This window comes from Bicyclus anynana, chromosome 13 (genome assembly GCF_947172395.1).
Source record: "Bicyclus anynana chromosome 13, ilBicAnyn1.1, whole genome shotgun sequence".
Taxonomy (NCBI): Eukaryota; Metazoa; Arthropoda; class Insecta; order Lepidoptera; family Nymphalidae; genus Bicyclus; species Bicyclus anynana.
In genome coordinates this window covers 13,618,651-13,635,621 of record NC_069095.1, presented here as the reverse complement: position 1 = coordinate 13,635,621, position 16,971 = coordinate 13,618,651, and the positions used below count along the sequence as shown (strand labels likewise).

The 16,971-nt window shown below is 38.3% G+C and overlaps 1 protein-coding gene across 2 annotated transcripts; it reads left to right on the top strand.

Annotated features, from left to right (window-relative positions):
- The first annotated feature begins 571 nt into the window (after nucleotides 1-571).
- On the top strand, nucleotides 572-16,611 carry LOC112044516 (regucalcin). 2 transcript variants are annotated; one of them, XR_002886748.2, is made up of 6 exons: nucleotides 572-743; nucleotides 841-1,139; nucleotides 1,929-2,114; nucleotides 2,758-5,120; nucleotides 5,914-6,055; nucleotides 13,945-14,084. XR_002886748.2 is itself a non-coding variant. In XM_024080393.2 (6 exons), the coding sequence occupies exons 2-6, from the start codon at nucleotides 13,945-13,947 to the stop codon at nucleotides 16,594-16,596; spliced, it is 915 nt and encodes a 304-aa protein (XP_023936161.2). In that variant the 5' UTR covers nucleotides 5,915-6,055; the 3' UTR covers nucleotides 16,597-16,611. The 2 variants fall into 2 exon arrangements, 1 of the variants encoding a protein (XP_023936161.2); XM_024080393.2 differs by lacking the exons at nucleotides 572-743; nucleotides 841-1,139; nucleotides 1,929-2,114; nucleotides 2,758-5,120 and adding exons at nucleotides 14,240-14,440; nucleotides 15,108-15,323; nucleotides 15,813-15,925; nucleotides 16,369-16,611 and having other exon boundaries at nucleotides 5,915-6,055; nucleotides 13,945-14,101.
- Nucleotides 16,612-16,971: the final 360 nt, after the last annotated feature.

Below are 16,971 nucleotides of genomic sequence, written 5' to 3'. Positions count from 1 at the left end.
AGGGCATTGAGCCAATCCAAAGACAATTACGTAGAGGATATGTCATTTTACTGACATTTTGACATTGAAAGATTAGGATGTCAATTGTCAAATTGTCAATCCAGGGTTCCCAACTTAAGGGTTTTCCCCCTAGATTTAGGAGGCAAATAAGTGAAATTGGATTTTTTTAGGGGTCTGAAATTTTTAGGGGTATTTTCAGGGTTTTTTAACTCTTTAATATTTTTAAATTAATGATAACTTTAATATTTCTTTCTTGACTTAGCGACTTATAACGACTTACAATACGTTATTCTACAACCACTCTGAGGCAACTGGCGGCAATTTTCATCGAATAAAAAAAAATGTTAAATTTATTCATTGTCAACATGTATGATTTCAAAAAATCTGAATCTTCAGATAAAGACGTTAAATATGTTTTGTCTGTATTAAATATAGACTTTTGAAACATATTACAGCATATTATTTCTAAATTATTATGAATTTATATTTTTAGGGGGACAACTTCATACTTAAGGGGATTTTAGGTACAAACTTTAGGTATAAATATTTTGGAGAGTTGGTAACACTGTGTCAAGTAATCTCAATGACGTTTGTGATTTCAATTGTCAATTAAAAATACAATTTAAAAAATTTATTTGAAACAAATTATTTTTGTACTTAATTAAATAAAGTATTAATTATGTCGATACTCACTAAAACAGACGTAACGGCTGTAAAATTATACAAATCTTATATTATTACAGGTAATTATACTTATTATAGTGTACGTAAGAGGTTAGATTTTCGACCTGCAATTATTTAAAAGCTCAGCCTGATATTAATAATTTTTACGGGTTCTAGGTATAGGAAGTAACTTAGAAGTGTACAAAAAGGATTCTGGGAAATTTATACGTAAACTAACAGCGTTACGAGGACAAAAAATATATGGTATTGTTCCATCACATTGTCATACCAAGCTGTTTATTTTCGGCAGTAAACAGTATAACACATTAAGAATACAAGATCTGACGGCTGATGGAGAAGAAGACTTAGTTATCGACTGTGATGCGGACGCAATAGTTTGTGATGATTGGATACTGTCAGCAGTTTGGCTATCAGTAAATAAAGTTGCTATCCTAACGGCTCATAATGTAGTTCAAGTGAGTTATAAATTAGATTTAACCATATCTGTTTTAAATAAAGATAGATACATCCAGCAGATGGCCAGTCAAGTTAAGTCCCTGACCAGACCTGACCCTACCTGTCACTTTAGGGTTCATTTACACGAGCAGCACATTGCAAATGGCAGCTGGCAACTGCTACCGACGACTGCCGCCGAGACGTCGGCAACTGCAGTCGATCAGTAGTTGTTTGTGTAAATGAACCCTTAGACCCTTTATATTGCTTTTTTACTGGTGTGTTTTTTTTTTAATTTTAGACGAAAGATTACTACTAACCAAGTCTGTTATAACATAATATTTGATAGTTAAATGGGTGGTATCCTCATGAGAAATATGCATGTATATTTTGAATTATTTTGACATAACAAATTGAGAGAGAGATGATATACTAAGATATACTTTATTTTAAATACTATTTTATACAAAAAACAATACATAATCTATTCTAATATTATAAAGCTGAACAGTTTGTTCATACGCATGTAAGGAACTACTGGTCCGATTTGAAAAATTCTTTCAGTATTAGATAGTCCATTTATAGAGGTAGTCTATAGGCTATATTTTACCCCTGTATTCCTACAGAAAAGGAAACCACGCGGGTGAAACCGTGCGGAGTCTACTAGTTTAAAATAAAAAAGTTATGAAGTTACATGCATTTTCTACCCTTATTTCTAATTTGTTTGTTAGTAAACAGTACTCCTCGAATATGGCTTAAGTACAGATAGGAATCAAATTGATTTTATTTTTGATAATATCATGCAATTTCAGATTTGGAGCACTGAAAGTATGTTGTTAGAGAAATACTACACCTGTCCAGATAATTCCATTCTCTACAGTGGGTTACTTGTACCAGTGCAAGAGGACCTCTTGGTGCTTAGTGGCACTGTGTTTTCAGAGGTCATTGTACAGTGGTGTGGTGATGATAAACCTCTTCATAATTTAAAAGGTCATAAGGTAAGATAAAAATTAATAATTAGGTATATTCTTAGTAAGCTTCTTTTTTATACATGTATCCGTGTCTAATATTACTTGTGTGTATGCTATTGTAGGGTGTAATCTCTGGATTTACCGAACACACTTTGAAAATTTGTTTTCACTTGTAATGTAATTCATTGACCTCTTATAATAAAATGACACACAATCATGTAGAAAAAGTCACTTAAAAACTGGCATTTTGCTTTGGCAGTTTTAGAATTAACTTTACTTAATTGTTAAAGAAAATTATACCTAAAGGCCTTTATGTATAGTCCAATATTCAATAAAATCCCAAATTCAGAGCAAATTCAACCTTTGCTGAATTTACAAATGTGACTTGAGTTGAGTGCCAAAAAGTTGTGTTAGGCACTCATTGAGTGGGGAAGATTTTTGGTCACTGATTGTGCATCCACATTTTAATAGGAGATTGATGATTTAAAGGCATATTTTGTCAATAACAAATATTGTGATTACATGTATTGTCTGAAATATATAGTACTTTTATAATGATTATAGGCATGTATAATGTGACACGAAATTTTATTAAATTCTACTCTTTTATGTCACACTATACTTTTTGATGATTCTTGATTTTATTAAACTAATCCTTTGCCTGTTCTAGGGTGTTATATTCTCCATTACTTGTGATCTGAACAAACAGATAATAGTAACTACATCAGATGATAGATCACTCAGGATTTGGAGTATAAAATCCACAGAAGATTATGATTATACCTGCAAAAAATACTGGAGTAAAGCTGAAATTGTATGCTTGCATGAATTATATGGGCACAGTGCTAGAGTCATGAGAAATTGTATCACTGCAGACTATGTTATTTCTATAGGAGAAGATGCTGGTATTTGTTTTTGGGATCTTCATGGAAAGCTACTGAGGAAAGTGTTGTCACATCAAAACGCCTGTATTTGGGCCCTGGATGCAAGTGATGACTATTTAGTAACAGGGGGAGGTGATAGTGGTGTCATTTTACATCCCTTGTCACTGTTAACTAAATATAGCACTAGTGACATTCTAGATGTTAATGTAGGTACAATCAAAAAAGTAGAATTTACTGCCAGAGGAAACATGGTTATGGTAAATGAAAGTGATCTAATTTATCATGACTTAAAACTTAAAACAAATGCTGTACATAAATTGAATCACAAATCTACATATAGAATGCTAAGTTTGTCCTCTTGTAAACAAATAATAGCTGTTGTTGATATGATAGGAATATTAGCAATTTTTGTAGAAAATTGTAAGGATAATATGGGAATCAAAAATATAATTAATAAAGCACTAAAATTAGGTAATATACTATCTATGCAATGGGCAGGTAATAGACATTTGGTTGTTTGTTCTGACAGTGGAGATATTACAGTTTTAGCTTCAAAAGAAAATGATATTGAAGTTTTCGCAAGCTATGTTCTTCCACCTTGTAAAGAAAGATGGCTAACTTCTAGTGCTTTAAGTGATAATAAGGAAATACTAGTAGTTGGTGACCGCAATGGTCGTATACACATTTATATGCGTGGAAATAAAAATCCCGCTAAAACATTTGACAAAGTTCATGGTAGATATGGCGCTACTACTATAAATATGCGTAACAATGATATAATAACAACTGGTAGAGATGGTAGTATTAAATATTTTTCCATAAACAAACTCACAAATGATGTTAAATTCATGAGTTCAAAAGATCTTGAGTTCCAATGGGTAGAAAAGTTTGTAGATAAAAATGGAAATTATATTTGTGGTTTCCAAGAAAGAGTTTTTGTGGTGTATGATATAAAAAACCATATTAAAGTATTCGAGGTCAATTGTGGCGGAGGACATAGATCGTGGGATGTTACACGCTATTTCGAAAAGACTAATGATAATTATGAGGAATTCATTAGAGTTGTGTACCTCAAAAACTCTACAATACATTTAGAGACTTTTCAACTTAGCCAAATAGTACCACGAAATATTATAAATGGAACACATTCCAAAGAAATAAACTGTTTGAAGACGTATGTATCTTCTAATAATAGTAACGAAACCATCTATTATATATCGGGTGGGGAAGACACAACTTTAAGAATATCTAAGTCAAATCAAGATTCAAAATTTCAAGATAAAGTTATATTCAAACAGTTATCGAGTGTAAGAAGTTTGATAACATTGAGTTTAGAATATAATAAAATACTTTTAGTGTCAGCAGGCGGTAGGGCACAGATTTGCATAAAAATAATATGTTTAAATGACGATAACATTACTTCAGAAGAATTAGTAGACTACCTGATAAAAGGAACAGATAGAGAAAGAAAAGGAAATCGAAACTGGAAAAACTGTTCGATCGACTTTGATCCAGAAACAAGGATAATGGATATAAATATTTTACAAATTGATGCTAATAACAGTATAGTTGTTGCTGGATGTTCTGATGGTGTATTACGTATTTTTGTACTAGAGAATAGTTCTAAAACTGTGTTTAAGACGGTAAAAGAGATTAGACATCACAAAACATGTATTTTAAAAACTCATATATTCAAATTTATGAATAAAGATATACTTGCGGTAGCCACAACGAGAGGAAATATTACCTTTTGGAATATAGAAAAATGTAGTATACAATTTGATTTGATTTTTGAAATGAATACTAACAAATCAGGGATAAACAGTATAGATACAAAAGTAATAGACAATAACAACTTTTTAATAGCTACAGGAGGTGATGACAATGCCATACATTTGAATGTATTGGAGACTAAAAATGATGATTTAAAATCATTGAAAATCACTCATAATTGGACCAGCGATACAAACCACTGTTCTCAAATAACTGGCTTAAAACTGGTCAGTGATTTCATGTTGACTGCAAGCATTGATCAGAGAATCACTTTATTTCAGTTGACCATTGACAATTATATTCACTGTGAATTTATTTCACAAAGCTTCAGTGACATTTCTGATATACAAGGAATAGATATACTTAAATTTTCTGGGTGAGTAAAAGATCTCTATGTATCCATAATAATATTTTTTTATTTTACGTATACACGCACATATCTTTTCTTTCTAAATAATACTTTTATTTCTGTATATATTATCAGTAATTTGAAAGCCTCCGTGGCGCAGTGGTATGCGCGGTGAATTTACAAGACGGAGGCCCTGAGTTCGATCCCCGGATAGGTTTTCTTAATTGGTCCAGGTCTGGCTGGTGGGAGGCTTTAGCCGTGGCTAGTTACCACCCTGCCAACAAAGACGAACCGCCAAGCGATTTAGCGTTCTGGTACGAAGTCGTGTAAAAATCGAAAGGAGTGTAGATTTCATCCTACTCCTAACAAATTAGCCCGCTTCCATCTTAGGATGCATCATCACTTACCATCAAGTGAGATTGTAGTCAAGGGCTTACTTGGAAAGAATAAAAAAAAAATTATAGTATTTTGTTGATACCGCTTTCATGCATTGTCTATACAACTGAGTATCATGAAATTTCGCATATAATTTTGGCAAGAGTACAGATAAGAAACTAAAACATAAACATTTTTGTTTGTCTGGGCTAACCTCTGAAATCGTCTAACCAATTTTAATGGAATTTTCACTGGACTAGAGGAGGTTATCCAGATTAACTATAGATTTTTTGTATAGACTTTTAAACACTACAGGGTTGAACCGCCTGCAGATTTTATCATTACACCCAAGAAACCCTCCCTATTAACCAAAACTGCTTTCGGTGCAGGGTCAAAATTTCAACATAAATTTTTATATAGATAATAATAAACAGTGTTGTTTCAGCGATTCATTTAAAGTGTGCGTGTTTGGTAAAGGACTGGAAGTGTTACATATATCGTGCAGTAAATTGCTGAAGAGTTAACAGACAAAGCCTAAAGATTACTTGGTGCATTTCTATAAATGAAGAGTACGAGACATCTTTTAAGTAAGCTATATTCATGTTATTTCTATATCATACGCTTCTCTGTGTTAATAATTTAGTCCGACTCGCCATGAATATCATATACACAAAGTGCAGTATGGTCATCTATACTTCTATACTAACTAATATTATAGAGGTAAAGTTTGTAGTATTAAAAGGGGTAATTTCTGCATCTAATGAACTGATTTGAAAATTCTTAAACTATTTCAAGGCCACGTTATTTGTGAGTGTCATAGGCTATCTATATATCTATTGTAACCCCGTATTCCAACAGAAACGTGATATTCGCGGGTGAAACGGCGGGGCGTAGCTAGTGAATAAATATTATGTTCCTCGGACCATATTTATGCTGTTGCAGTTTCAAGTAATATTTGATTGAAACTGTAACTTATGTAAGTAAACACAAAAATGTGCATGTGTTCACTTAGTGGACTAGCTAAATTCGGATGATCTTTTGCGGTGATTTTGCGTACACGTAACATATCTATGGTATAAAATATCGTTGGTTTCAACGCGTAAACACTGCATCTGAGTTTGTTATTTAAAAAATGAATCTCATCAAAGATCAGCTTATCTAAGATTGCACATGATATTGATAAGAAACGCTCCTTGATTGTGGTTGCAAACGGCGTGACTGACAGATCGACAGATAAAGCTACTTTGAGAGATATCCTGCTGAATCATCAAATCCTACCAAAAATTTATCTAAAAAAAATCCGCTTGTTTCCACGCAAACTTCTTTCAGCTAGTCACTAACCTACCTTAACTTAATCGAATGCTGAGTTTTCTGATGATTGATTATTATTTTATTTTAGTATTATAATTGGGTAATCTGTAATTAAACGTTTTTGATAAAAATTTTGAAATTTTTACAAATTACATAATTGACAAATTAATAAAATAAAACCATGTTACGGGATTTTTTTTCAAATCTTATTAGGTTTTTAAAAATTTTAGTTTTTTAAATTAGTTTTAGATAATTGAGTTGTATGTCCTACATTTATGTCTGACCATTATCTTTGCTAGGCATGCCTTTGACTTAATGACATCACATTAAAGAAAAAAATCGCACAAAAAGTAGCAGAAAAATACATTAGTTGATTTGAAGAAAATAGCTCTTTATAGTAACAAATCCAACTAGAATCCTATTTTAAAACTTATATCACTACGAGTATGTAATATATTTACTATCGAGATACGCGGCCACGTATCGGTCAAATTCAAGCGAACGAATGACATTTTGGCCACTTTTAACTCAAAATGGTTAACCATTTTGTAAATCGGTTGACTTATTGACAAAATTATTATTATCATGAATATATTACATCATAAATGTAATTCAGCAAAATTACCTGAAGTGTCATAAACGTAATCTGCGAGATGTAACAACTAGATTAGATATTATATTTATGGCAAATATGTATGTTTGTGCCTCACTCATATACCTGTTTTAGTTTTGTTTAGTTGTGTGGGCCTGGGAGAGGAGGTTGTTTTTTGTGGTGTTATTAATATTAGGCATTCATAAATAGTAAGTGTATTATGTTATGTACTTATGTCAATTTATATTTTTATTTATATACATGAGTTTACGCGTTTTACAGTATTTTATCATCATCATCATCATCATCATCAACCGATGGACGTCCACTGCTGGACATAGGCCACACGTTCTCAGGCCGCCAGCATTCAGCGGCTCCCTTGATGTCCTCAGACCACATAGTGGGGGGTCAACTACCACTGCGCTTTCCGGTGCAGTGACCGGGGTCGCCATTCCAGCACCTTGGGACCCAAAGTTCATTGGCTCTTCGAATGTGCCCTGCCCATTGCCCTTTCAGCTTCGCAACTCGCTGAGCAATGTCAGTGACTTCAGTCAACAGTTTTTCTGCGGATCTCATTTCTGATTCGATCAAGTAGAGAAACTCCAAGCATAGCTCGCTCCGTCGCCCGCTGAGTGACTTTAAACCTTTTTATGAGGGCCACAGACCTAAGACTTACGTATCATGTAGTATGTAGTGACTTGGTCGCTAAGACCAAGTCACTACATACGTAAGTCACGCACTGTTCGAAAACTTTAGTCTTCGGTATTTTATTAGGCTTCGAAATAAAATTGATATTATTTCAAGCAGTGGCGTAGTGTGCCTTGGAGGGTCCTGTATCAAATTTAGTTGAGGGGCCAATATTATTCTGACATTCTGACATTTTAACAATAGTATTTCGACTTCTTAATTTTATTTTTGTTTTTATATTTTTCCTAATATGGGTGTATGCCTGAAATAAATGAATTTTTTTTTATTAATATATTTTTGATTTATCGCAAACTCTTTTATTACAAAGTAAAATTGGTACCATGTTTGTCGTAACATAGGTACATTTTTTTTGGGTTCGAGTGTGGGATATTGAAAATTAAAATATTGTGGATTACAGTTTGCTTATTTATTTTGCTTAGTTATACTCCGGGCTATTAACTGTGGAAAGAGTTTGCGGTTAAAGCGAGCTGATGTGCGACTCTGTGCAGACTTCAAGACAATGGTCTTCCTGTCTGGTAAAGCCAAATTTATTCCACCAAATCTGCCCATAGTCTATGGACTGATTGCAGATACATAAGACAAACAAAAAAAAAGTTTGCTTATTTTTGCTTTCACACTTCAGGGGCCCCTGTAATCCGGGGGCACCGTACCATTATTACAGCTGATACGGCGGTAGATACGCCCCTGATTTCCAAGTTACATTTTCATAACAAGTGACTCAATAACGACCTTAGTGGTCGTTATTGAGTATATACACTTGTTATGAACGGAACGGTGATAAAGTTTAACTCCATAAACTTTATCACCATACGCACTTAGAGTCTATAAGAGGCAGGACTGCCGGTAGTGGACCGTTTAAGTAGGCTGATATTGATTACTAGCAGCCCGCGACTTCGTCCGCGGAACTCGATGTGAACCCATATTTCAGCTCCTTCTATTAATTAGTTTTATATACAAGTAATAAGTAGTACACTATTGTTACAAATATGCAACTCAAATCATGTACTATTTATATTTAAAAAAAAAACTATTTTAAAACGCTCACCCATAAATTTATGGGTAGGTAAATATGTATTCTGTGCTTATGGGTTTCTACTGTAAACAACATAGGTATTTTTAAAGGTGTTAGAATTTTCTTGAAAAACACATTATTTTTTTTTAAGTTGTAAAATAACCTGCTGTAAGATAGTGCTTTTCCGGATAGTACGTAAGCAAAGAGGCGAATAGGCTCTTGTTTATGTATTGAAAAAGAGGTGCTATTTTGAGTCTTGAGATTCCCAAAAAAAAATATTAAGCTTGGGGTTTTTCTTTCTAGAAAATTATAAATATCAGTCTTTTAGTGATACTCGGAGAACTGATAAGCTGTCGATTTCGATCAATATCATTGACATTTGATTTTGATCATAAGTTGTAATCAGGGCCGGACCGTCCATACGGCGAACGGAGCGGTCGCTCCAGGCGCCAAATCCTAGGGGGCGCCGAAATGGTAAAGACAAGATCGAAAAGAAATTTATTTCTTTTCGATTTCTATATTTAAAGCGAAGAGATGAACGCGACGTGCGCGAATTTACTTCTAATAGAGGCGTCTTTCTTTACCTATGGTGCAGGGAGTGCGTTGATTTTAACCCAGGTATATACAGGTAATAGTGGACGCTAGGGTGATGATTGCACCCGGGCGCTACGTGAGCTAGAGAGTCTTTACCTATAGTGCAGGGGGTGCGTTACACCCTGGTGTCGCGATCTCAGGGGCGCCCAAGCGCCACTCGCCGCGCGGGTTCTATAGGTACTAGGGGGCGCTAGGGTGATGATTGCACCCGGGCGCTACGTGAGCTAGAGAGTCTTTACCTATAGTGCAGGGGGTGCGTTACACCCTGGTGTCGCGATCTCAGGGGCGCCCAAGCGCCACTCGCCGCGCGGGTTCTATAGGTACTAGGGGGCGCTAGGGTGATAATTGCACCCGGGCGCTACGTGAGCTAGAGAGTCTTTACCTATAGTGCAGGGGGTGCGTTACACCCTGGTGGCGCGATCTCAGGGGCGCCCAAGCGCCACTCGCCGCGCGGGTTCTATAGGTACTAGAGGGCGCTAGGGTGATGATTGCACCCGGGCACTACGTGAGCTAGAGCCTTTACCTGTAGTGCATGGGGTGCGTTACACCCGGGTGCCGCGATTTTAGGGACGCCCAAGAGCCACTCGCCGCGCGGGTTCTATAGGTACTAGGGGGCGCTAGGGTGATGATTGCACCCGGGCACTACGTGATCAAGAAACGGTATTGTGCCTGATTTTCAATTGGCCTGAGTATGGTCAAAATCTTCGCGTTCCATAAGTTCGTAAGCCTAAGTAAACCAGGAAACTACAAAGGTAAGTCAGTTTCTGCTATGCTTTTAACAAACGTGTGAAACGTTTGTTAAAAGCATAGCAGAAACTCGCAAATTATCCTAATGAAACAAAACTTTTCTTCTCAATGATCATGGCCATTTTTCTTTAATTTGTCCTCTGAAACATCGCAGCAGATTTCACTATTAAACAGAGTTTATATTTACGCCTTTTTTAAGTAATCTACCGTAATTACATCCCGCGAAATCCACCGTAATTACATTACTTTTCCAACACGCAAAACCGCTTCTGCCTTTTTGGAACATTGGATCCTTAGACTGTACTTTTGTTTCTGGAGTAAAGTAATATACTCAGGTTTTAACCATGGTCGCAAAACATACAAAAAAGTATCTGCCTCAAACAACTCCAAGCAGTTGCGAAAATTCGTTAGTCGATCGCGTATTTGTTCAACTCAAAGAAGCCAAGGCGATAAAGTCAATCTATCTATCTATCTATCTATCTTCTATACTATAATAAAAGAGTAGAAATCGAGTGTCTGTACTTTGCCCAAATTTAACTAAAATCAAGTTGGGGCAATTAGAAATGAGCAATTGAATACGAAAACATTTTTTTTAATTTTCTTGTCTGTCTGTCTGTTTGTCCTTCTGTCTGTATGTTCGCGCTATTCTCTGGTTCTACTGAACGGATTTTGATGCGGGTTTCACAAATAGATTAAGCATAGTCCAGGGCAACATATAGGCTTTGTTTCATTAAGATCGGATAACGCGAACTTTATTCTAGACCAGCCTTCGGCCGGGGGTTTGTAATAGAGCTTTCGACTGTGGCTATGTCTGGGCATTTTACCCAAGCGCAAAAAATGCGCGGCCTTCGGCCGCGAACTTTATTATACACCGGCCTTCGGCCGGGGGTTTGTAATGGGGCTTTCGACTGTGGCTATGGCTGGGCATTTTACCCAAGCGCAAAAAACGCGTGGCCTTCGGCCGCGAACTTTATTCTCACCGGCCTTCGGCCGGAGGTTTGTAATAGGGCTTTCGACTGTGGCTATGGCTGGGCATTTTACCCAAGCGCAAAAAACGCGCATTTTTTTTTTAAACGGCTTGAATCGAATCGAAATCGAACGGTCGAATTGAGAAACCTCCTCCTTTTTTTGAAGTCGGTTAAAAATGTATGAAATTCCGATATACGTTAGGCTACGAACTTTTCAAACGTCCCTAGTTTATAATGTTAGGAGCAAACAGGAAAGGCGCCATAATTGGATCTCGCTCCATTCTAAAATTTACCTCGGTCCGGCGCTGGTTGTAATATCACTATCCTAAACCCATGCACCCGCGTTGTCTATGCTTCTCATTCTACAGACGACGAACAGACAGGCACGACAATCGTATATTAGCATCATTAGATTAGATTACAGATCACCATTATAATGGTCTCATTGCTGAGCGAAGTGCTCTTGATAACATGTATTGTACGTACGGCTGATAACTGATGTGTTAATAATTAGGTACTAGGTAGGTACTGTTACATAATTTATGGTATTATTTTTATTTTAATCATATTTGTATCAAAACTCGTAATAGATTGTCAGCCTGTGATGGCCCCTTAGTTTATAAAAGACTTAACAGCTCATATTTTTATAGTATAGGTACAACTATTGAATTCAAAGCGCAGTGGCTTTGTGGGATGGGATAGTAGGTTTCGAAAGGCCCAGACCAAGCCAATATATTATTTGGTCTGGCCTTAAAATGACACGTGCAGTTGTGCGTTCTTGTAAATGTCTCTTTTTCATATTTTCCTTAAACCACAAAAAAGATTTTGATGGAGCGAAAAAGTCGTAATAATTACTATCCCATACAAACCACAGACTTAGAACAAAGTCTGCGGGGTAACAAGTTTATTATATAACCTAACTAATATTACTCAATTTAGAAACTATTCAATTTATAGGAGGCAGGAGCTCATAGTGAAGCTCACCTCGCTTGTCCAGTTACGCTTGACCTCGCTTCGCCTTCAAATGGCGGGTTTTCCTCGAATTATAAATCAATCAACTTAGATGTAGTTTTTTTATTTATTTATATTCAGGCAATACCATATACTTTACATTAAATCATATAATATAGTAATTATACGAGTCAAACTTTAGTATACAATGTAAGATAAGGATAGGTACCCAGTTTGGGCGTAGCCTTAGTTGTCAAGTGAGTGATAGGGAGAACGATTTTATTTTTGGTTTTCTTTATCATGTATGTAGTCATTTACCGCGTAGTACCACTTTTCAACCAGAAAGTCTAGTAATATATTTTTGAATACAATATCTTTTTCTTCATTTCGTATGTAGTGTGGTAGATAACAACCTCTGTGCCCCGAAACAAACAGACAAGAATTTTAAAAAATATTTTCTTGAAATATGTCCCGCATATGCATTTAATGAAAAGCTGTTAATTTAAAATTACAAGCAAACACTGAAATTTTAATTATGTTTTATTATAAATAAACGCAAGTGCAGCTGACGGCAAGTATTTGTATTAGTTCACTCTGGCAAATATTACGTATGGCTTAAGGTATGTCGTTCACATCGACCATGTGTGTTTAATTCAATACGATTCCTAAATCAAGAAAAAAATCATTTTTAGTAGGCGCGAGCTATTGCGGTCGAGTAGTAACTTACGAGAGGTTTAGTTATTTAGTGCGTACCAGCTACTTACCGTATTACGTGAGTGGTGTCTTAATTAATTTATGTTGTCACGTTGATAACATTTTTAGAACTTCACTACATTTGACTTTGATTTTCTCGACGTGAGTTTACTTTATTTTTGGGTATACCTGATTCTAGTTGAAAGAGAGACAAAACTAAACATCGAGGTACTAAAGAGAGGGGAAATTAATGGATGAAGAATGCGGCGCTCATTCTTCTCGCTCCCCTTTTGCGTCACATCCCCCAAACTCTGTATCGAGCAAGTATTTGAGGGTTGCCTATGTAGCTTGGCAAATTCGTTCGTAACACACCCGATGGTCCGCGGGGGCCGGGAGGATGTAGCGATGCTGACACGACTTCATACCCGCGCAATCGTTACCCTCCCGTCGCCCGCATATCATTGGAATGTCATCAACGAACCTGCCAAAGCGCGAAATCGTACATGCGCGGTTTCGTACATGTCCACTAACATACGTTAAAGTTGAATTGGCCTTCTGGGCACACACATCAACATTATGCCAGCATTAGAGCAGCGTGAGTTTAAGCTTCAAATTCCACTTTCTGACAGAAGAGACTGCTCATTGCTTTATCATTGAAACTGATGGTAATCATTTATAATGGCTTTATTAGTCAGGCATTGAGGCATTCCTACATGAAAACCAGTAAAACAGAGAAACTGGAATTATCGGCACTTGTGTACGGAATTCAATAGCTTCATATAAAACATAACAGAAGGGTTGTGTTTTATATTAAGCTATTGACCAGCAATTAACATTCGATTAACATTCGGGCCCGAGAGCCGACAAGTGGGAATTGCTCTAACAAGTAGTGTCGCGCAGATGTCAGTGACGGTGTCGGCGGTGACGTCGCCCGTGTGGCTGGGCGAGGGCCCGCACTGGTCGCACGAGCAGCAGGCGCTGTTCTTCGTCAGCATCTTCGACAAGAGCATACACAAGTACGACCCCGCCAGCGGCAAGCACACCAGCGCCAAGCTTGGTGAGTCGACAACTCTAACCCTATAGAATACATTTGCTTTCTTCCACTTATACAATTACGTGCAAGGTTACCACCAAGCGAGAAACCTCTATAAGGGCCTGACGACCTCTACCGCAATAATTGTTAGGGTGTTTCCAGATGGCATGCCAGGATTCGTGATCCCGCTGGAAGGCACCAAGGACCGGTTCGTGGTGGGTCTGAAGCTGAGCGTGGTGGTGGTGTGGTGGGACGGCGAGGGCGAGGCGCGCGTGGAGCGCACCGTCGCCACACTCGACCAGCACAGCGCCGACAACAGGATCAACGACGCCAAGGCCGACCCCAGGGGACGGCTGTTTGTGGGTACGTGTACACAACGCTTCGTGCTCTGCGGCTGAGCGTGGTGGTGGTGGTGTGGTGGGAGACCACAGACCACAGGAGACAGTGGCAAGTACAATCCAATGAAAAATAAATTGGCTATCATTGTGATCATCATCATTATCAAAACACAGTAACTAACAAAATCTCATATTTCAACGAGATGCAAAGTTGCATATGTGTATGGAGGTCCGCGGTGTCATCTCTGGACCATACATAAATGCTAATATCTGGTAATCGCTACGCTTACTTAAAGCGAGCAGTTTTTTTTCAGATGAGAGACTAACACAGATTTTAGAAATTATGCAAACTTGCTTGCATGTGTTTTTTTTTTAAATTTGTTTACCTCTACGTTGCCTACGCACACTACTGAAGCAATATCTGAAGTATTGAACAAGTTTATTCCACTAATGAAATTACTTGTAAGAAGTTTGTGGCAGTTAGTACCCGCGGTGCTACTGTTTGTGTTCGGTGTACTATGTACTATGACTGGGATACTGTTTTTAAGGGACATTTTATTATTCCATGAAAACTGTGCTTGATTTCCTAGGGGTCCGTGGCTGAAATAGGTTGGGAAACGCTAGACTAAGGGAAGCTATAGGGACACCTATGGTGGGAGTAGTAAGGCATTCACAGAGGCCGATGTGTGCAGGAACCATGGGGTCAGAGATCGAACCGGGCAAGTTCCTGCCCAAGAAGGGGTCGCTGTACCGCGTGGACGCCGACGGCAGCGCGCACCGGCTGCTCACCGACGTGGACATCTCCAACGGGCTGTGCTGGGACGAGGCCGCGCACGCCTTCTACTACGCCGACTCGCTGGAGTACGCCATACGCCGGTACCACTACGACGTGGCCACCGGTGACATTTGTGAGTACTAGCTGAACCCCGCAGGTTTCCATTCATCGTTTGCAAATCCTGTTATCGGCGCGATGCAACGACTTGCGGTACGGACGGCTTCAGTGTGCTCACTTTATCAAAAAAAGTTTGTTTCCACGTTTACAACCTTTTTGATTAATTACAAGACAAGCAAAAACCGTTGACTATACAGCTTGAGTTTTACTATATTTAAAGACTTGTGATTGGCTTGCTTGTTCCTTTTCTTGTATGTTAAGCGTGTTGATGACAGAAAAAAATAATTCGTTTGAACCTCGCCTCGCCTTGCTCAGTTAATCAATGATTTCTACATACGAGACACGTCGTTTGGTCGCATGTTAGGGCTGCAGATGGCTGCAGGTGAAAACACATGGAGTGAACGATCACATTCACCTTCACCTTCACTTGTGTTTGTATAACTTCAATCCGCTCTATTGCTTAAAACGTTGCAAACATTTTTATTATTTCTGTTTTTTTTTTCAGCAAATCCACAGATAATATTCCGGTACGCAGACCACGGGCTGGAAGGCATCGTGGACGGCATGACCATAGACACGGACGGCAATCTGTGGGTCGCAAACTTTGACGGCTCACAGGTGAGAAAATAAATAAAAAAAAGAAAATCTGATATTACTTTTTAATATTACTAGTCAGACCTATATCAAAGACATTTTATTTTATTTAAATTTTTGACGGCGTCCGCGGCGCAGTGGTGTACCTACGCGGTGGATTTACAAGATGGAAATCGTGGGTTCGATCCCCAGGTGGGCCGACTGAGATTTTCTTAATTGGTCCAGGTCTGGCTGGTGGGAGGCTTCGGCCGTGGCTAGTTACCAGGCCCACCGACAAAGACGTACCGCCAAGCGATTTAGCATTCCGGTACGATGTCGTGTAGAAATCGAAAGGAGTGTGGTTTTTCATCCTCCTAACAAGTTAGCCCGTTTACATCTTGGATTGTATCATCACTTACCATCAGGGGAGATTGTATTCAAGGGCTAACTTGTAAAGAATAATAAGAAAAAAATGTATTAATTCTCAGGTGCTAAAGATCGACCCCCGCAAAGGGGCCCTCCTACAGAAGGTGCCTATCCCGGCACTGCAGACCACGTCGTGCGCGTTCGGCGGCGCCTCGCTGGACGAGCTGTACGTGACGTCGGCCGCCATGGACCGCGGCGCGCCGCAGCGCCCGCCGGCCGGCAGCACCTTCTGCGTCAGCGGGCTCGGGGTCCGCGGGCACCCCGGACAGAACGTGCGCCTTCATCAATAAATGTATGTGATGAGCTGTTTGTGTTTTTCTTTTTAAAAAAAACCATACCACCTTACTTAATAAGACAAGAAATCTGTGCATTTTTAGTATTACCTCCAATAATATATAGTTAGGAAAAAGTAGTCTGAGAACGATATGACGTCACTCGACTATTGTCGGAATCATTCGGTCGGCTTGTGCTGACGCTAGATGGCGCTAGTTGTCTCCGTTACGAGTAGGGAATAGTGAGAGGGGGCAAATTGGCGGGAGTCGCTTGTGATATAGGCACTCGCCACACTGTTCGTAGCAGTGTTCTGTTAGCGGTCGATCCACATCTCTCGTGGAGTAATCCCTGGATTACTCTGGGCTAGGCAGGGAGAATATCTCTCTCTGTCT